The 21,806-nt window shown below is 39.3% G+C and overlaps 1 protein-coding gene across 1 annotated transcript in view; it reads left to right on the top strand.

Annotated features, from left to right (window-relative positions):
• Positions 1 to 14,496, top strand: part of BMP5 (bone morphogenetic protein 5) — a 57,912-nt gene extending 43,416 nt beyond the window's left edge. The window contains exons 5-7 of the mRNA XM_063330294.1: positions 6,604 to 6,680; positions 8,483 to 8,593; positions 12,284 to 14,496. Coding sequence (XP_063186364.1) covers positions 6,604 to 6,680; positions 8,483 to 8,593; positions 12,284 to 12,433 — 338 coding nt within the window. The 3' untranslated portion in view covers positions 12,434 to 14,496. The remainder of the gene's footprint in view (positions 1 to 6,603; positions 6,681 to 8,482; positions 8,594 to 12,283) is intronic.
• Positions 14,497 to 21,806: the final 7,310 nt, after the last annotated feature.

Consider the following 21,806-nt stretch of genomic DNA (forward strand, 5'->3'; position numbering starts at 1 on the left):
GGAGGCAGCAAGATATGGTCAGGTTGGAATAAGTGGCAAAGCTAAAGGCAGATAAGTAACCACAGCCTCACACAGCAACGTCCCCTGCAGCAAAACAGCTTGGAGCAGTAGCTCCTGCACCATGGCAAATCGGTGTCCATGCTCTTGCCTTGCAGTTTGCCTCAACCGTCCCCGTATCACAAAAAATTTCTTTTATCTGGGTGGTATTAATGATCAGTGATGGGACTTCTCATGCTATAAGTGATTCAAAACACTTTTTCTTTTAATAACTCTTGCAACACCACTCATTAAAATCTGCAGAGGAGCACACGGATGGCTACAAAGGCAATGTACCAATTCTATCCAGATGCTCCAGTGTGCAAAATGGATGTGAAGGACAGAACACATTCTTATTCCCAGATCTTCACATCTTCACAAAATACAGGCAGAGTTCTTCCAAGGGGAGAGCCTGTTCTCAGGGAAAAGCTATGCCCTTCTCCTCCTCTTCAGCAGCCTCAGGAACCGTACAAGTGCAGTGCATATGCTGCAACCCTGCAGGCTTGTGGGAGAAGGCCGATTCGCCTAGTTCTCTACAGCTCTTAGTAATGAGCTGCTCTTTAAAGGTATAATCATAGAATCATGCAATAGTTTAGGTTGGAAGGGAACTTAAAGATCATCTAGTTCCATGGGCAGGGACACCTCTGACTAGACCGGGTTGCTTAAAGCCCCATCCAGCCTGTCCTTGAACACTCCCAGGGATGGGGCCTCAACAACTTCAGTGGGCAACCTGTTCCAGTGCCTCACCACCCTCCTAGTGAAATATTTCTTCCTAATATCTAATCTAAATCTACCCTCTTCCAGTTTGAAGCCATTACCCCTTGTCCTATCACTACATGCCCTTGTAAAAAGTCCCTCTCCACAGCTTTCTTGTAGGTGCCCTTCAGATACTGGAAAGCTGCTATGAGGTCTCCCCACAGTCTTCTCTTCATATTTAAATGAAAGAAAAACCCAAAGAATTCTGCCCATCTTCCTCATGACAGCCTGTCAATAGACTCCCTGATGCAAGACACTGTTGATGTAAATGACACAGTGATGGGCAAACGTAATTGTGTGATGTAGATCCTTGCTTCTACGCTTATTTCATAATCTTATATCTACAGCATCTAAGTCAGACATTGGCAATGAAAAATCCTCATCTACAGGGCCAGAGGCTACGTAGCTGGAGCCAGACAGGTATGCTGTCATTTATAGGTCATAGGCTTTGGTTATACTTCTCTCTGCGCAGCAATCCTGACTTTACTACAGTCATGCCTTCTTTTTCCTGTTGCTTTTTTCTTCTTACTTTTCTGTTTCTTTTTCCCCCTTTTACTCTTTTTTCTTTTTGTTTTTCTCTTTCTCCTTCCCTTTCCCTTTACCTTTTGTCATCTTCCTTTTGCCTCTTTCCTTTTGTCTTTTGCCTTCTTTCTTTTGCCACCTTCTTTTCTAAGTTCTTGGACCTCAGTGATTAGCTTTACTGCATTCTCAGCACATCAAAAAGGAAAGACCCACTGGGCAACTCAGTTCTTCCCTTCCAATGGACAACACATTTTGTGAATTATTCATGAAGATACGCATAAACACAACATGAAGAAAATAAAATCTATATGTGTTGTTATAACAGCTGGGCAAATGTTGACAGATTTGGGGTCAGCATCCCTGTGTTGCTAAGAACTTCAAGAGAAGATGACATCAATGCAGATATCAAGACAGATCTAATTAAACTTAGCATTCAGACTCCACCTGCCTGCTCTGCACAGAGGATTGAACTGTTTATTTCTTACCCAGTTGTATTTTTGTCAAACTGTAGATAAAAGGAAAAAGAAATCAAAACAAGACAACTCGTTCCCAAATTACATCATGTAACTCTTCCTTAAAACAAGGGCTTAATTTTTTTTTAACATCATCTTAAAAGAATTACAGAGTAATTGTGCACAAGAGGATATCCGCATTTAAAAACCAAAGCTACATAATTTTTATTCATAATGCAGTGAGATCAAAACAAAAAAACAATACTTAACTCTGAATTTCCTGTATTTTATTGGTTGGTGTCACACTAATTAATTAAAACCACAGTACTTCGTGATAGTATATATAGGCACGTCTATATGTCTTTATTTCCCTTGAAAAAAAAATCCTCATCAGATTTCTTACAAATATATTTTCTTGCCCTCCTTCCACAGCTCTTTCTGCTACATAGGGGTTTGGACCCCAACTGCAGTCCCTGAATCGCTGAGGAACAATGTTTTCTTAGTCACAATAGCCTACAGTTTTGAGTCTTGACAGAAAAAGCCTATGGGCCTTGAAGCTACAGTATGTGAAATCGGATCCTTGGCACTAGATCTTATTATAAATGTCACATCTGATACTTACATGAAATGTTATATTACACACACCATTTGTCTTATATGAAAGATAGAATTCAAGGAAGGGATACAGACTTGCCCGTGTCTCACTGTCTTCATAGGTGTATGGGCTAGATGGTTTGCAGATAGATGTCTGCATATGAAATGCAGACAATCTTATCAGGTGTCCTGGTGTGACCGCTCATCCACCACTGCTTAACCTATATTCAAATAATTCAGAGTATCGAGACAATGAAGACATCTATGTGATGACTTACATATTTCTTATTCAGCCTTCCTCCTTTAATTGTAGGGACTTCTGCTACATTCTGGTGCTAAAACTGTACATATTCTTAAACAGGAAAATGTCATGAGTGAGAGAAAACTGGCAAAAGCAATCTTCAGCTTTCATTTGTTTGCCCGCTTGGGTGTGATCTCAAACCAGATTGTGACTTTCCTGACTTTCTCATCTGCATTTCTTTCCCACATTTTTCAGGCGCAGTTTTTTTGCAAAGTGACTTGCATCGTATATGACTGAATTTTAAATTCCCACTAATCGCTGAAACAGAAAAGCTCAATATTTACCTGCTATAAGCACTGATATTAGTCAAAATCAATATACAGATCCTTGTAAAGAGTGATCAGTGAAACACAGTTCAATTTATTTTAGTTAAAGTTCCTTTACTCTCTACTACCTTTGCCTTACTTCTAATGTGTGTGCAGAACATACTAGATTATTACAGACAACTCAGCACAAAGGATGACTAACAGTTCTTGGTTATATTAAAGGCATATAGATTTACAAAAACTCGTCGTGTCCCAGGGTATCCTTCCTTGCTTCCAGTGGCTACTTCAGAAAGACACAGGACCCCTATAGGATGTGGGTATACATTTTGACCCTACATGCCCTGGGGCAACTGAGAGTATCTGAGATGGCAGCAGATAACTTACTACCTGTGGAGAATCTTTAATGACTGTCATTGAGAATCAGCCCATGAAGGATTAGGAAAATACCATACGAAAGAAGGTAGTAGTCATCTTTAAAAAGGAATGAGGATTTGGGGTAATACAGCTTAGAAAGCCTGACTTAACATCCCTGGTGGAACTAGAACATGTTATTTAGTACTGCAAATGGATATATCTTGACTCATGCCCAGCTTTTGATACAGTTTCAGGAGACATATTGGGGCTTATGTATATTCAACATAAGGTTTGTACACTGCCTGTTAAAAGAAAAAGAAAAAGCATATTGAAGGAGCATGTTACCAATAAGAGTAAAATTTGGGTGGGTATTTTGAATGACATCTCATTGAGCCTCTTCTGGATCTGATTCAGTCCAACATTTTATTGGTAAATTGTATGATTGATCACTCCTCCCAGACCTGGTATCTTCTGTGAACTTGCAGAGAGCACACTCTGTTCTATTGTCCAGGTCACTAACAAAGACATTAATCAGTACTGGCACCTGTACTAATCCTTTAGGGACATCCCTAGTAACCAGCTGCCAGTTGGACTTTGTACCACTGATCACAACCCAGCAGCGCAGCCAAGTTTCCACCCATTATATTCTTTACCTATCCAAACTGTATCTGACCAATTTGGCCCTAAGAATGCTATGGGAGACTGTATCAAAAATATTCCCAAAAGTAAAGCGAACAACACCCAGTGCTCTTCAAAAGCCCACAAAGCTAGTCAGCTCATCCCAGAAAACAATCAGGTCAGTTAGGCACAGTTTGGACTAGTAAATCCATGCTGGCTGTTCCCAAACACCTTGTTCTTCATGTACTTGGACACGGCTTCCAGGAGAATTTGCGCCACAGACTTCCCAGAAACTGAGGTTAACCTGATTTCCCTTCTTGAAGATGGGTGTGACATTTTTCCATTTTTGAATCATCAGAAATATCCTCCAGTCACTATGAACACTCAAAAATGTCAGGGAGTGACTTTGCAATGATGTTGGTCAGCTCATTCCCCACCCTGAAATTCATCCCTTCTGCTCACACGGACTCGTGCATCTTCTATTTGCTTAAGTGGTTCCTAACTCTAAATTCTTTTACTATGGATAGAGCTTCAGTCACTAGGCTCGGGAACTTGGGAGTCCTGAGGATAAACCTTGCCAGTAAAAAACAAGACAAAAAAGTCATTGCATACCTTAACCTTTTCTGAGTCCTTGTCACTAAGTCCTCTGCCCTACTGAACAAGGAAACTGTATTTTTCTTAGCTTTCCTTTTTGCTATGAATGTACCTATAGAAGTCCTTCTCGTTGACCTTCACATCCCTCACAAGTTTAAACTCCAGCTAAGCTCTGGCTTTTCTAATGCCCATCCCTGCATGTTCAGGCAATGTGTTTATATTATTTCCACGTAGCTCACCCTGATTCCACATTACTTTTACTTCCTATTTGAATTTGAGCTCAGTCAAGAGTTTCCTATTCAGCCACAGTGGCTTTGTGCCATACTTGCTTGACCTGCACATGAGAGTGGACGTACCTTGTGCGTCTCTCAGAGGTTGCCCTAGGAGATCAGCCAGCTCCCCTGGTTTCCTTGGCCCTCCAGGCCAACCCGTTATGAGATCATGTGAAGATCTCCGAATAAGCTGAAATCTGTTCTCCTGGAGTCCAGGGTTGCAATGCTGTTGCTGATCTTGGTCATCCCTCAGAACCTTCTAACTCCACCGTATTATGGTTGCTGCAGCCCCATCATGCTGCAGTTCTCATCAACACCCTTACCCCCAACCTGTTCTTTATTCATTGATTTGCATAAACGGAACATAATCCTAAGGTGACTAGGCAGGATTATATAAAAAAGGCATCTGAAGCTGGTAGTTTGACAGTTTGGTTTTGCTGCAAAACTCCTGTTCTGGAATATACTGCTAGAAAACAATTTGGAAAGTGTAGAAAATAATTGTTTTACTTTGTCACTGTATTCAGTTTTGGCCACCACATCTTCAGAAAGACACAGAGAAACTGAAGACAACCCAGAGAAGCAATGATAGCACAGATCGGGACAGATGACAAGAAGCAGTTGGCAAATTTGCAGAAAAACTCCGTTAGGCCAGCTATTTGGAAGAATTTTCACAAGGACAGTGAAGCACTACAATGGGTTATCTTACAGACTGTAGAACTCCTTTCCCTATATTTCATGTGAAAAAGGCCTTTGTCTTAGTTTTCCAGAAATTTTTCAACAGACACCCTCCCATACCAGCCTCAAGTCTTTTATTGGTAAAAACCTGTTCCTAAAAAATTCTATTCCTGAAAATGAAGACCTTGTTTCATTTTCAGTGTCTTCCTTCCTTGTTTGTTTGTTTTTTTTCTTTTGCTGTTGTGAATTTCAGCCAACTTTTTTTTTTTTTTCTCTCCTGCCAGAATGGTTATTTTGGTGCAAAAGATCCACTTTAAGCATTCTTGAAATGGAACCAGAGACAGCCTGTCCTCCCTGCTCCATCGCATGCCTCACTGATGGCATCACTTGAATAGCACTGTAAACCACCTCTGGGGTGCTAATGCGGTGAAGGCATGACCCTATTCCCTTCCTTTCCTGTTACTCAGGGGCAGTAAGGAACAAGTACTAGATTTTCTCCAGGATTAAGATTGCCCTGGAGAAGCTTGTATGGAAGGTTCTTTGTGTCCTTCTATCCTGACACATCTCTAACAGCACACAAACATTCAGACCTTTAAAAAGCATCTGTTAGTCTACTTGTTTACATTAGTATTACCAACTAAAGATCATCAAGTGGTGAATATTTCCAAAAAATATGGTAAAAAATGAAGGAGTACAAAATGCGCTAATGATTAAATAACAGACTTTTGGAAATTCTGCTGTTTTGGGACAATTTTTATCATTGTTAAATTATCTTTTGAATCGGGCTACTTTCTTTACCGAGCAACTAAACCTGCGCCAACATACAGATGAATTCCCCGTATCTTGGATCAAGCTCTTGCTTGTCCTCCTTTGATTTCCTGTGTGCATATTATCAGAGTTGTTACCTATCTAGCCAGCACACAGACATCTTGTAAACCTGTTTCCCCTAATGCTGAATGCATCGTTTTGTCTGTGTACACAAACTGTATCAGGCTGACACTGCTGATCTGCACTTCCAAGTTTACACTGCCTTTTCGATCAGCCCTAGGAATATAAATGTTCCTTTCCTTTGTACCATTTGGTCAGGAGATCAAAAATAGCTAAATCTTGTTTGTTCTAGCAATGTTTCTAAACAATTTATTATTATTCTTTTCTTCCTGTAGATTATAACACAAGCGAGCAAAAACAAGCATGTAAGAAACATGAACTTTACGTGAGCTTCCGAGACCTAGGATGGCAGGTATGATTATAAATGCTGTTTCCTATCAATTAAAAACAGGACAATCTATTTTACAGTCCCCTATTTTTTACAGTCTATAATGGTAATGGTCATTGGTATTTCACTGATGAGAGACAAATTCTTTCGATGCATTTTGTAATGAATCCCTATCACTATCGCTTTACTTTTTTTTGGCTGCTGTTCTCTCAATGATTTTGAAAACAGTAATGGCTATCAGACCTGGATTCATTCACATGAAGATAAATCTGAACTGTTATTCAAGATATGAATAGATCTGCACTAAATTAAACCAGAATCCCCACAGTGAGCAATGGAACTTTTGAAATTTGCGCGTGAATTCTCCCTGGTTTGATGCAGGTCTACTGCAGGTCAGAGAGATTTCATTGGGGTAGGGTCCATAGGGAACTAGAGCTTGGATCACTGATCAGTGACCTCTATAACATCATTGGTTAGTTTCTATAATTTCTAGGGAAAATTCATCCTGCCATACCGTAGCAGAAGAAAAAAGGTACTTGTAGTAAAAAGCCATAAAGACAGGCAGGGCTTTTTTCCAGAAAGCAAGGAGCTCTCTATAAAGAAAAAGGCAGCCATCAGCAACCTATAACCTATAACCTATAATACATATTGCATATGTAGGTACGAACGCAGAGATGGCTGTCTGTGCATTCCATATTTCTCTGAATTGTTTTAAAACAATTCTCCATGAGCGGAACAAGTCAACGAGGAGAAAGAGTGTGTTATCTCTTCAGTGACAGCTCATCCTTTACACATCTAGCTCAGATTCTCATATGGCCTCATTACTCTGCCTGACTTTTTGTAGCATGTTTGTCCTCACAGCAGCCTGAAGTAGGCAGGGACTGTTTTCCCAAGTCTGCAGAGCATAATCACCCTGTCCACAGCCACAGAGCAGGCTTGTGGTATTGACTTGAACTCAGGCTGCTGAACAAGTGAGCCGTTGTCTATCTGTAGATCACAGATTTTTCCAGGTATCACCAGTTTTTTCATTTTTTGAAACAGTAAATTCTGATATGCTCCAAGATGTGCAAGGCTCTCAGATCAGTCATTCAAGGTGGCCACACAGAAAAGAAAATCTTTTTTTTTTTTTTTCACAAAAAAATACTTGAAGAATTCAAAGTTTTAGTTGGAAAGCCAAAGCTACACTGTACAATATTAGATCAGTGAAACTCAGGGTGAAACAAGATAAAAAGAAACAAAACCCAAGAAGCAGGTACTTGATCCTCTCTGCCCTTCCCACAGCACCTCCGTTACCTTTGCCTGGCAAAGGAGGAATTCAGCAAACTAAACACACAGCTTTCATTAACATTTTAAAATATTTTCCCTCTTGTGGTCTTTTCCCCATGCTGTGTTGCTAGAAATACTCAAGATGTATGATTCAGTGACATTCTGGTGGGTAATCTCCAACTATGCTCAGTCTCGTGCAATAATACAATTAATGGTATTGAGTATGCTGAAGCAAGAGGATGCATTTTAATTACTTTTGTTGCACCAAGAAGTGCTCAAGATTTTCAGTCTGGGAAGAAAAGTATTCCGTCAAACGTTTTTGGACTTTTAATTCCCCTTACAGCCTCATTAGTTTGTATTCAGTGCAGATTTCTAAGTTTAATTTAATTTTCATCTGAGTTTTGCATAAACAAAGCAAATACTTCTCTTTTTTTTTGGCAAAAATTATGAAGTTCATTTTGTCCTTGGGTAAGTCTTAGTTAGTTTGATATGGTTTTAAATTCTCTGAGTTAGAGGGAAAAAAAAATAAAATTGAATGCATTTATTTGTTCTTGGTTTAGGATTGGATTATTGCACCAGAGGGCTATGCTGCGTTCTACTGCGATGGAGAGTGTTCTTTCCCCCTCAATGCCCACATGAACGCAACAAACCACGCCATTGTTCAGACTCTGGTATGCCTCTGCCTGTGTTGTAGTTGCCTATTTTGCAGTTGTAAGTGTCTTGGGACCGGGACTGTCTCTTCCTCTCTTTGCTACTCTTGGATTTTGATTATTTCCGTGCACATGATAACCCATTTCAAAGATGTGCTTTGATGATTACGCTGGAGAGAGGATGAACTACCCAGAGTGGCCCGTGTGGTAGGTTTCGCTTCCATTTCAAATGCAATAACACGTGAGAAGACTGTGTCATATTACTGGAGAATTGTGTAGACAAGAACCAAAGGGGCCCCTGGGTCCCACTTCCAAGAGCTTTCTTGCAGCTTATTGAAGCTCCATGTTAGTATCTACATGCTATACCTTCCAGAAACGTTGACACTTGGCCACTCTGTGGACCTGTGTTGTCAACTGTTGTCAGAGATACTTAAACTGTAATTTAATGTGAAGCTTTGCAAGCAGATGTATTTGCATCTAAGAAATTGTGTTCAGTCATGCCTGGCTAACAAATGCAACTTATAAATAAGTGTCTTTGGATCTGTTGCTCTGCCTGGTACATGTAAAAGGAGATTTGCAGCCAGCTTTCTGCTTCTGCTAGTTCTTATGCTAGTCCTGTGAATCAACTGGAGCAACCAAAAAGATGATCTTAATTGAAGCAGCGGGCTAGCCCTCGTCTACCCCAGCAGCATTCAGCTACGGTTCAGAAAACACAGCACCTACAGAAATCAAGACTCTAGATTATGCCCAAATCAGGACTCTAGATTATGCCCAAATGTAATGCTGGGAGTCCAATGCCTGGTCACCTGTGCCAGCTGAAGAACTCACTCTGAAGAACTCAGCATCAGTATTAGCAGAATGATTAAGAAGCAGAGGAATGAGAGATAATACATGAGGAGGGAGTGGGAGTACAAAATCAGAACAGGAAAGGGCTGCTGTCCCTAATTAGTTTCTGGAAAGGTCAAGGCACTCGACTGCAATTAGAGAAACAAGGGTTTAAGGCTCTCTCTGATTTAAACTAGTGACAGGAAAGTATCCTGACCACCAGACTACGCTGATGAGTCTGTCCATGGATGGTGATCTTTTTCTTTGATTTTGACATAAAAAATCATCTCCTTCAGAAATGAGTGCAGCTATTACCCTCCTAGGAAAAAAAAAAACCAACCCAAAACAAAAACCCCAAACAAACAAAAAAAACCCCACAAAACAATCTCCCCACCCCCCAAAAAAAGGGAAAAAAACCCAAACAGACAAAGAAAGCTTGGTTTCTTTCTGAAAGAAAACAAAATCTGCTCGTGAAAACTGCCAAGTATTTCTACATGAGTGACATTTTTAAAACCTCAGCATGTGCTGAGACCTTTTCCTTTCCATTCAACTTTTCATTTATGCACCTTCTACAAGTCCAGCCACCAATGCAACGTTATTCCTCTACACCAGAATTCAAGTCAGCAAGATTCACAAAAAGAAGGGAAAAAGTCAGAGGCTGGAAATAAACAGAAGAATTGAGGTAAGGGGTTCAGGTGAAGGGGAACAGCAAATGCTAGCTGGCGAGGAATAAATTAATGCGCCTAGGAGACGATGAAGAACAGCGCATATGCAGCCCTCAGCTGAAAAGAAATAGGTCAGCAAAGGAACAGTTTAGCATTATGCAAACTTTGTCCAGAAAAGTTGCCAGTATCAGTGAGATCCCCAGGTTACAGTTCCCTGTGCAATTATGGACTGTTAAATAAGAAGTGGCCCTGTGCTACTTTCTCTTCTGTGTCTATTCTTTCCAAAAATGGTTAATTTCCCATTGTTTAGAAATTTGTGTAGTTTTGTCCTATTTTTTAAATTGGATGCTTAAATTTGCCCTCCTTTTTATGGCCTTTTTGGAATTGTGTGTCTCCCTCTGCATGTACTGTACATGCATTCAGTTGTGCAGCCAAAAAATCATGAGGCTAATTAAATTTTAACTGCACATAAATTAGATGAGATAACAGTAGTTGAATGCTTTCTGGTTTAAATTATACAAAATTCAGATTTACACAAGGTGTGCACATGGGGATGGCTTGGGAAACAATTATTCATACACCCCACCCTAATCCAAATGTAATCATCTCCCAGCCATACTGATTACACCATTCTAAAAAAGCCCACTCTTTGGGTTGGAAGTGATTGTTCCTTGGTACCCCTCCAAACTTTACTGACTCATTTTTTTCTTTTGTAACAAGAATAGGAGAAATGCTGGGCCAGTACCTCTCTCTCTCTTAGGCAGACAGACGATACAGACGCATATAAATACAAGACAGACTGCATTTAATGAATTTTATAAGCTTTCTTCTCCTCTCTCGCTTCCCACCACCCTCCAAACAGGCGTTGGAGTAGAACTGACCTCATGGGCATGCAAGTCAGTGGATTAGCAGGTAGACTAGCCCTGACTTCCAGGCTCACCCGTGAAAAGGCTGTGAGCATCGCTGTCTCATGCAGGGCCACAGAGCTCCCAGCTGGGGTGGCAGGGGCTGGTAGGACCAGGAGTTATGGCAGGGCAAACATCTGCCTAGACGAGGCACAATCATTCTTTTCTCCAGCGCTTTGCTATTCATTTGTTAAACTGTTTTTAAATGTGTGTCTAAACCCTTACTAAACTGCTACTTCAGGATTTATTATTGCTCATTTCAAAAGACCTTCTCATGGTAACAGTTATGTAAAAATCGTTTCCTGATAGACTGTTCTCTGTTGTCTGGCAAAGGCTCTGGGCTTATATCACTGCAAGACAGATGGCTCTAACAGATTTACAAAGACTTAACATACAAATGAAACCTATTACTGCTGAAGTCTTCATCCATGCCTTAATAATCTCTTGCCCTCTCTATTACAACTCCCTCTTTTCTGGCCTCCCCAGTTTCCAAGTCTTCAGCATATGTAGAATATTACATCCAACCTTCTTTCAAGTACAAAGAACTTGTATTCCCCCCATTTTCAGATATTTCCACTAGATCTCGTTGGTTCTGGGATGCTGTTCAAACCTCTTTTCCTTCTCTTTAACCTTTCATTGATATATTTCAGCCTAGTGTACATAATGCCTTCTCTGCCTCAGCCCTTTCTCCAAACCTTCTGTCCAGCTGGCACCCAGCTTATGAATTGATTTTGACTTCAGTGGAAGTAGAATTGGACCCACAGATACCTAGATAAGACCTTAAAATACACTCATGCTGTCTGAGAACCTACATCGTGCTGTTTCGTGGGCTGAAAACAGTTTCAGTGTGAGCCTTTGCCTGCACAGCCTTTGCTGCCGGCAGCAGACTTTCCTCCACGCTGAGACCCTGCCTCAGGAAAGCATTTTAGCACACGCTGGGGTCCTGGTGAGACCCAGGACTTGAGCCTGTGTTTCATGTTAAGCACCGTCCCCAGCAGAGATGGTACTGACAGTGTGTTTAAGTGTTTTCCTGAGCAGACGCCTAACTCCAACTCTTTTCTAAATTTCATCTGAAAACCAACTTTCTGTCTTGGCCGCCCCTCCTCGTTTATCTCTCCATCTGCTATTCTTGTATAACTCTGCCCGCGCGATTGAAATCAGAGCAACGTTCTGGAGGTAAGCTGTGCTTTAAAGTTGCTAACCGAGGGAAATCTGCGACCACAGCACTCTCTGAATTGCAAAGACGTATTTTGCACTGACGTTGTCCTTGTACCTCTCTGTTTGATATATGAGCTATGTATTTATCTGTCTTTCAGGTTCACTTGATGTTCCCTGATCATGTACCAAAGCCATGCTGTGCACCAACAAAACTGAATGCGATCTCCGTGCTCTACTTTGATGACAGTTCCAATGTTATTTTAAAAAAATACAGGAATATGGTGGTGCGTTCATGTGGCTGCCACTAGAATAAAAAAAATAATCTAAAGCAGAGGGTTTTATTCAGGATTGTAATAAAGTCAAGATATGAGCCTTGCTGATGAAAAGGCAGTCCTAAATTTATTCCATTTCATGTCATCTCTCATTTAAATGTACAGTATAATGTATATAGTAGCTTTTATTTATTTAAAAGTATATAGTTTCTTTTGTATGAGCAAAACTTCAGAACCATTTATTTTATGGGTCACCTCACTATGCAGTAGAACTTCACAAACTAATTTTTCAATTGACCATACTGGAATCTATTTCATTCCATTTCAATATTTTAAAGTAAAGCCTTTGTATAGATACTTTTTTTAAAGCTAGAAACTTCAGAACTTCTGTAACTGCTTCATATTGTTAAAGGAACTAAAATACATTTGGTCATATTGTGCCAATGAAAACTGTGGCGGGGTATTTATTTAGAAAAAGGCACAGAAAAAAAAAAAAACTAAACAAAACTGCTTGGCAAAACATATTTTTTCTTTTAGAAGTTCTGCTCCATTAGAAAAGGCAAAATGTTGAACAGTGCTTAAGTAAATAAATAGTAGATAGAAAATAGAAGTGAAAAGATTGCACATAATTGTTAGAACTATTTTCTTTAACAAGATGAGTGTAACTGGAGGAGTATGTTGCTTCTTGGCTTGTGGGCTGCAGAGTTTGCAAAAGGCTCAAAGCTTCAGGAATTCTGTGGAGACAGACTCTTGCCTGTATCTATGACTTTCCAAGTTAACACTAAAAATTGAACTACAACATTCTTACCTCAAATCACATCAGTCTATTATCTATTACACTGCTCCAGCAAGTATTTTTGTAATGACAGCACAAGGTAAAAATCAAGAAAAAAACCCACACAAGCCTTCCCATTATATATACGAGTTACTGTATATGCAAAATATGCAGAAGAGAGGGTACAGAAGGGCTTTGCCTTATTTAGCTCCCACATTTGGATGTGTTTTCTGAGTGTGCGAGGAAGGCACGTGGGATGCAGAAGGTGTCACCTGTTTAATTGAAAATCTTGTCCCTGAAAGTGGCTGTTTTCAGGCAAAGAAGAAATCACCTCTCATAATGAGCCATTGGGTAATTTGCAGCCTACTTTTGGTGCCATCTGCTTTTCTATCAGATGGACATTGGTTTAAATCAGACTTAAGATGGGATATCTTTCCGTTTTTTAGCATTCACTATCGTAATTATGAAAATTCTTAAAACTGTAAAAATAATTTTTAATCTCCCTATATTTTTGACCTCAGATTAAATTCTGTGGTTGTGAATTGCACAACTAATTACAGAGTACCATTCCCACCACCACTACCCATATGCTTACTTTGAATTAACCCCACCTAATGTCTCTGGACACCCTTTGGTTTAGTGTTATGGAAATGGGAAAATAGAAACTCTGTTTTCTCTTTATTACATGGCTAATTATAATATATGCTTTTATCATGAATTTCCTTGATTAAAAATGCTTCATTTAAACAGTTCTCAGAAAGTTGTTAGAAAAACAAATAGGACATATCAGTTTCTCCTTAGACAGTCTGTTCATGTAAGCTCTTACTTCTCTGGTTATTTAAAGCATATTTCAGAAAACTCAGAATATTACAGACTGATAAAATCAGCACGTGCGTGTGACTGTGTATCCATGTGAATGTGCAAATGTCTTTTTTGCAGAAACTAATTTATTTTATCTTGCTATTGGAGTAATACATGAATCCTTTTTATGCATACACTCAGTAGTTCTGAAAAATTAAGAGTTCTAATTTCAGTCTTGGGAGCTCTTTCCCCTTAATACAACGGTTCCAGTTTACACTTCCATCTCTATTTTATAGTGACATTACCTACATATCAACGTTTAGTTGCACTTCATGCACAAGGTTGTATAGCAAAATATAATGTCTCCAACTGAATTACCATTGTGGAACAGTTAAATTCTTGAGTTGTCTTCAAAAAAATTTCCTGGTTTCTGTATAAATTGGGTAGGTAGATATGTTTTTTTAAAACTCCATTTATTCTAAATGGAATTTCATGGAAACTAAATTTTGGGTACATTAAGTAATATATTTTTAAATAATGGTGTACCATTTTGAGAATAAGAAACTGAAGATTATTGTTATATTATTCTTTAAAATATGCTGTTGGAATATATTTCTATATTTTGAGACATAATAAACCTGTAATAATATTTTGTTCTGCTGTGATTTTACTTCTGAGGCACATGACAGAATGACACTGACTTCATACATGCAATACATTGCATACAAGCAAGAGATCATCAATAATTATGGATGGATTTTGTTGCGGCTCATTTTTTAGTACAGACATTTTGCAAAATTACTTTTATTTTGTTACTTCTTAAACTGCAGCTGGTGAACCATCTATACTATTAATAAAAATCATGCCTTCAAATCATACGTCCAAATGCTAATATTCTACTCAAAATATACTAGAAAGGAGAAATAGTTTTTAAAATTCTCCATAAACCCCTAACAGGCCATTCATCTGTTTGAAAGGAAATACAGTGGCACACTTTCTGCATGCTCTGGGTAAGTGTATATATGTGTGTTTTTATGTAGCCTTGTTCAGGTAAGCCCTTCTCCAGTAGTACCTAATACAGGATTTTTTGCTCTTTTGCTTTGTCCTATCATCCCTGTTATTTTACTTATATTTATACACAGTAGATACACTAATATAATATAATATAATATAATATAATATAATATAATATAATATAATATAATATAATATAATATAATATAATATAATATAATATAATATAATATAATATAATGATATTAAATTATATTAAATATATACCCATATCTATGGCTGTATCTATTTCTATAGTTAGGAAGACCGTTCCATTATCATTTAGGACACGAGCTTTGTTCTTTTTAAAGTTGTTTAGTGTTTCTGCATCCTTAACGACCGGAAAGAGTCTAAAGGACTGAAAACCAGAAAAACAGAAGCAGCTCTGTACAGAATTAATGCTACTTTATGGGTCAGAGCTTCTCAGTCTTTCACTTATTCATAATGTTAATACCATTGCTACACATTCTGGGCCAAAATCAAATGTTCACAGGATATTACTAGTGACCACTTCTATGGCTTAGGAGTACTCAGCTGGTGGAAGTCAGAGTTGAGAGGTGAATATTATTGCAGCGGTGACTTCCTTTCCCTTTAGAAGTGCGTTATTCTCCAAGTGTGATTTTGATGTCCCAGACAAGGTGAGCTCTGACTGACTGGAGCGTGGAGCAGTTATAAGTTCTCTGATGCGCTAAGCTGCAAACCCGCATGCCAGTCTTCCTTCAGTTAGACCACTTGATGCGTATCTCTTCTTTACCTGGATGCCCATTTCCACAAAGTATTTATAGGGTCTAATTTTTCCTATTTTGGCCAAAGGTTTCAAATTCATTAATTAGGGAGCAGGGGTGGGAGATGCTTGCTGATAGTCAAAACCATACCTGTTTGAATTGCATTAGCCCTTTTTCTGATACAAAACCAAGGTCAAAATTAAATTTGTATAAAGCTGTCTGGTAGATGACAACATAGCAATACAAAACTCAGTACAAAACCCAGCTAGAGAGATCTCGGACAGACATTGGCGTGGATGCCTTCAAACAAAAAGGATCACTGTTCCTTGTCCTGTTGTGTATCTGTCTGAAGGGCTGTTTGTCCTGACTGACATGTCCTTTACAACCCCATGACTCTGGCAACTGTAGACAATGACAATCCGTGACACCCTTAAAACTACATTGTTGATAAAGTTTTACTGGGATGTTTAATTGGGATGTGAAGCTTTCAGAAACCTTTTGTTATCATGATGGGATGTCAGACACTTCATTTTGGAATATAGTTTTCTCTACCCTTTACTTGGAAAAGGCTGGCTTGCTGACTACGTATTTCTGGGTTTTTTTGTCAGCTCCTCTTCTGAAACGTTTTCGTTGTAAATTGACTTTGACTCAAAGATGGTTAAAAAAATGGTTTAAGCTTGTACTCATAGGATTCTGAATTGTTTCAGCAATAACCAAAGGATTCTAATAACCAGGGCTTTAAAATCATGTTCTTTGCAACGTCTACCGACTTTTCTGCTCACACATTCAGCTGCGCATAGGGAGAATCTGACATGTGGTGCCTGAATGACGAACAAGCCACATGTGAATAATACAGCATTATCTTTTACTATCTCATCTGCAGTCACAGAACTTGCAAACTGTGATTTACAATGTGTTACTGAATTCTTACTCACATGGCTTGAGCAAGAGCTTGATTAAAAACAAAAGAAAACTAAACTAAAAATCCAACAAAAAACAGTGAGAGGAGGTTTTCTTGCCATCTTAATTCAAATAAATCAGCACCAAACGTGGTACATGAGGGATCAGGAATCTCATGTGAATTAAATGGGCCTTTTGTATTCTGTTTTCCATATTTACAACACATGACACAGACACTTCTCCTGACTGCCATATTTCCAGCTAAATACTTTCTGTTCTGTTCCTGCACTTTTTTGCTTCCAGATGGGCACCATCAATTATTACTATTAATATGAATGAAGATATTTTCATTGCTTTAGCAGATGTTAATGCTTTACAAAAGAAGTATGTGTTATTAGTACGGCTACTTTACAGGTACAGAAAAGTGGAGAGACTTGCCTAAGAGAAGAGGAGATGAGAGGCAGTATAGAGGAGACAACCAGACCTCCAGTGTCCCAGTGCTCTAACCCCTATGCCACATCTTGCTGGAGTGATGCAGATATTTGACACTCCTGTCCCTGAAACTCATAACTTCAATGGATGATAAGCTTAGGTGCTACCTGGACCTATACTTTCCATTTACCAAGTACTTTTCTAGTTTCATGATTGCTTGTGGAAATCTGGGCAGTGAGTAATAAAATTGAGGCACGCGCAGGGTGCAGACCGCACCTTTCCTATGTGGGGGTGGTTGTATTTTAATGCTACTTCTATGGAACCAAGCAAGATCTCCTTGAAGCAGATCTTGGAGCACCTTTTCATCAGACTCATAAATCTGCACCAGTAGAGTTGAAGGCAGTGACGCATCCCTCCCTTTTCTTCTTTACATTTTCCTCCCACTCAGTGGGGAGTTCAGCAATGCGTTAAGACTGAGACTGTGTTAATATCTGTGTAGCGGGGGATCTCAGGGCAGATGTTGGCTGGAGATATAAGAGCAGCATATTTTCTAGGGAACAGCTCTCAGACAATAACATTAAAGCAGGGATGTGGGAGCAGAATCTCCACTGTATAACTTGTCCTGGTCTCTTCTGAGTCTCCAACTGACTTGTGAGCAGAAACGTTTGTAAAAATGAGAATGCTCTGTAATTAAATTGTGAGGAGAAAACTTGGAGGGGGGCTCTTTCTGGCATCTCTGCCCCTCACAAGTCCTTCCACAAAGGAGAAATCCAGGCTCAAACCTGGAGCTACTCAACTGCACAGAGATCAAAAGTTGGACAAGACGTGGTGGAGAAACATGGCACGTACATCAAACTCCCTAAACTGATCTAATTGGAAAACAAAGCTTTTCGTGCCTGATTATTCTCTTGGTTGCTGAGCTGTCTCGTATTAACTTTGCCACAAGAAAGTGTGTTCCCTTTTATTTGGCCCAATTATGCATCCACCACTGGGATTCCTTTTCAAAATTAGTGTTTCTCCCTTAACCTCTGAAACGGCTCTTTTCAGCCTTCTCTGCATGTTATCTGTTTTATTATTCAAGACTAACAGCTCCCACAGGGAATGCTCTTTCCTAGACTGTGCTGGAGGGATGGAACAAAGACAAGACCTGCCAAGTCAGTTACTTGTTTAATTGGGTTGTGAATCTTTGAGAAACCTTTTTGCTCACTTTTTCTTTCTTTTTCACACGCATTTGGGATTTTTCTTGGTTTGCTACCATGGTATGAATTTTTGTGGATAAAGATATGTAGATAAGTGCATAGAGTTCTACAAAACCTTCCTGTAAAAAGTATTTGTGCATTTAGCAAAAAACAGAACATCATAATTGGCTTCCTCTTTGAAAATGGAATTGATATAGCTAGTAAAAAACTTGGACTCCCATTAAGGAAACGATTTTTAGCAAACTACTGAGCGTGCTTACATTTCATGTTTTAAAATCTATTCCTTTAGTCAAAATTAAGGAGTTGCTAATTAGCAGGACCTACATTGCTGACCTCAGGACATATATCCAAGGATCAGGTTTTTAGTCTCAGATATATCAGTGTAAATACAAAATCTACCAAAATTAACAGTGCCCTTGAAATACTCATAAATATATTTCTGATTCTTTCTGTTTATCCGTATTGGACAGTGAGGTAATGAGAACGTTATTCATGCTAGAATACAATTAACTGCTTAATTCTCAATTTTCTTATTCTTATAACCAAGCCCTTTATGCTTTTACTCTTTCCTCTCACCCATCTACAACAAAAAATGGCCGAAGGTCCTGACTTAAAATTCTGGGGAAAGAGTTTCACACTTCAGAACTGAACTGATCGGGGGAATTCCCAAACTTCGACTAGAAGGTTTAAAAGAAGATCATGAAAACGTTTTTTTAAAAGTTTTTAAAATGATCATTGCTGATCAGCAGAGCCCACACCAGTGCCACCAGGGCACTGGAAGTGGTCACCAGGGCAGGGGAGCCTGGGCAGCGTTGGTACCTCGCAGAAGCCCCATCTGCCTGGCAGGGGCTGCGGCCGCGGGGCGCCGACGAACCCTGAGGAGGAGCCAGCAGCCCTGGGGACTGCGAGTTCCCACATGTGTGGAAAGGAGCCTGGAAGCTGCAGGGTTCCCTTCTCTGACACAATCCAGACACGAGGGCTGTCCAGGAGCTCTGCCTCTTAGTATCCAAGGCAGGGATACAGGAGAGATGTCTTGCAGAACGGTGCACGGTAGAGCCCGCTGAAAATGCCTGCATTTAATTAGAAAAGTGATTAAAGATATGGCTCTATTTCAACAACAGAAAAGGAGTCATTATGAAATTCCCACAATGGCTAAAATTTCTCATGACATTTCTGAGTGAAGCTTCACTGACATTTTCACAGAGGTTTGCTCATTTGTGGCAGGAAAGAATTTGACCCCTCTCTTCAATCATGTTACACCCCATTTCCATTGGCTGCCTCTAAGTCTTTTACCATTCTCTTAGTTTTTCCCATGATGTAAATACACACTGCAGTAGAAGCAGTAGTGTTCCTCCGGATTTACTCTAGAATAAACTAAGTAGCACTGCAAAATGCTTTCTACAATGTTTTCCTCTCATTCCTCTGAATCTTTCCCCTTATCTGACCTCTAATGTCGAAAAAGCTATAAGAAATGAACCAAATAACAATTGTCAAGGCAGGAATCAGGTGACACACATGTATTTACATTTTTTTTAATTAGGTAACTAAATGTAATACACAGCTATTATATCCCTCTCCTTACAGTCACCTGACTACGAGCACTGTGGCCCACCAGCCTTCCAGGAGAGTGGTCTGCTTGAGCGTTCAAGCAATGTCAAGCTAATCAAGCTGTTTCAGCTCATAAATAGGATTTTTGCAATTTTTTTAACAGATTGCTGCACTAGAAGTTTACTCAATGTAGTAACGTCCTTCAGAAGGATACTGAAGTGAAGCCAGGACTGGCAACCTCTTCTATTACCATGCCTGGATCATGATGAGCACACCTGTCCCCATCATGTAGGATTTTCATTATGTAGATGTACATTCTTTATATTCTAGCTATTAAAAATGACACTATGGCTTTTCTAGCAAGGAACAGAACTTTGTCAGACAGTAAAACCTATCTGTGGTGTTTCCTGCTTAATGGTTCTGTCTTTTTCTCTATAATCTAGTTCCCATGACTGCCTCAAACCTGCAGAATCCATCTCACTCATCATATCAGTTACTGCAACTAGCTTTCCTGTAGATGCATTTCTAATCACCCATTTGCTATGTGGATAATTACCGTGCTCATTTACATGCAACCAGATGTTTTGGTTATTATATTCTTGTTTGCTCATTTTCCCAACAACATCAGCTTTTTCTCCTTCACAGTCACACTTCAGTTTTTTTACATTGCAGAATATTTAGTATTCTCTTTATGAAAAGTTGGGCAACCTCAATTTTTTGCCTTAGAAAGAGAAAAGGAAGAGTTTCTACCCTTAGAAAGAGAAAAGGAAGTGTTTGTAAGGCTACTTCTATGTGATACGGACCAGAAGTTCTATCTATACTTGAGAAAATCCTGTTCCAGATGCAGTGCAATGGTATGACTGCATATTTCCAGGTTGCTTGCAATACCAGCAGAAATTCAGTTGGAACCTATATCTTGACATGGAAGTACACTATATGGTGTAGAAATACATAAAAACGTTGTTGATCATTCGAGGGTCTCTAAAGTGAGCTGGTAAGATCCAAATGAGTTGGCAAAAGTTTGTGAATGGCAATTTAAAGTGTATGTTTTTCTGTGCATTTCCCCTTTGATGTGAACAGTGCAATCAAGCCAAGGCACATAGAATTGAAGGGTCTTTCAGTGAGTACATTTCTGTAAGGTGTATCCAGTGAGATGCTGAGCATCAACTCGTGTTGACATCAACTTTGGGGATTTACTTTCTCTTGAGTCTGACTTGTATGCTTTGGTTTCCTGTAGAGCCCCAGCTGCCTTAGAAGATCTGTTATAATAGCACCATCTTCTGACTAACGTCCTGACAGGAGTATTTCTGAGTATTTTTAATCTTCTGTTCATTGCATCTCTGACGGTCTTACTTTCGGGAAAGGTGACCGCTCCCCCGCTTCATGCAGTGCTCCAACAACGCAGTGAAGTGGTTAACCATGCTAGATACCGAGCAGTACAATCATCTGTGAAGAGCTGAGAATTCCTTAACTTTGGCAGCCTGATATTGAAATGTATGCACATTTCCAATGAAAACGCCGAGAGAATTAAATGAAAATAGAAAATGTTCCGCTGACATTTTTGATGCTGGCTCAGTTTTGTATGAGTAAGAGTCACTGACAGCACTTGTCTTCTCAACCTCTTCCAAGGTCAAGATTGTATGCTAGATATTTTGAAGAGTCTACTACAGTATAAATACAGTCCAGCTAGTAAAGTTTTAACCTTATTTAACTGTTGCTTCGTTATGCACAAAGATGTAGATCTTCAAGTCAATAAAAATGGTTGGAGCTATTTTCCTAGAGGAGCCCATTTATATAATTTTCATATCATATCTACTTTAACTCTTGGCTATGTTGTAGCACATATGGGTCTTTTCTTCTTTCTTTCCCATTTTTGAATGGCCAGTCAAGAAAAAAACAGTAATGACATGCAGCTGACTATAAAAACGATTTAGCCAATTAATTTTGAAAAGACTGTGGATTGATATTTGAAGTCA

The sequence above is a fragment of the Chroicocephalus ridibundus genome, chromosome 3 (genome assembly GCF_963924245.1).
Source record: "Chroicocephalus ridibundus chromosome 3, bChrRid1.1, whole genome shotgun sequence".
Lineage (NCBI taxonomy): Eukaryota > Metazoa > Chordata > Aves > Charadriiformes > Laridae > Chroicocephalus > Chroicocephalus ridibundus.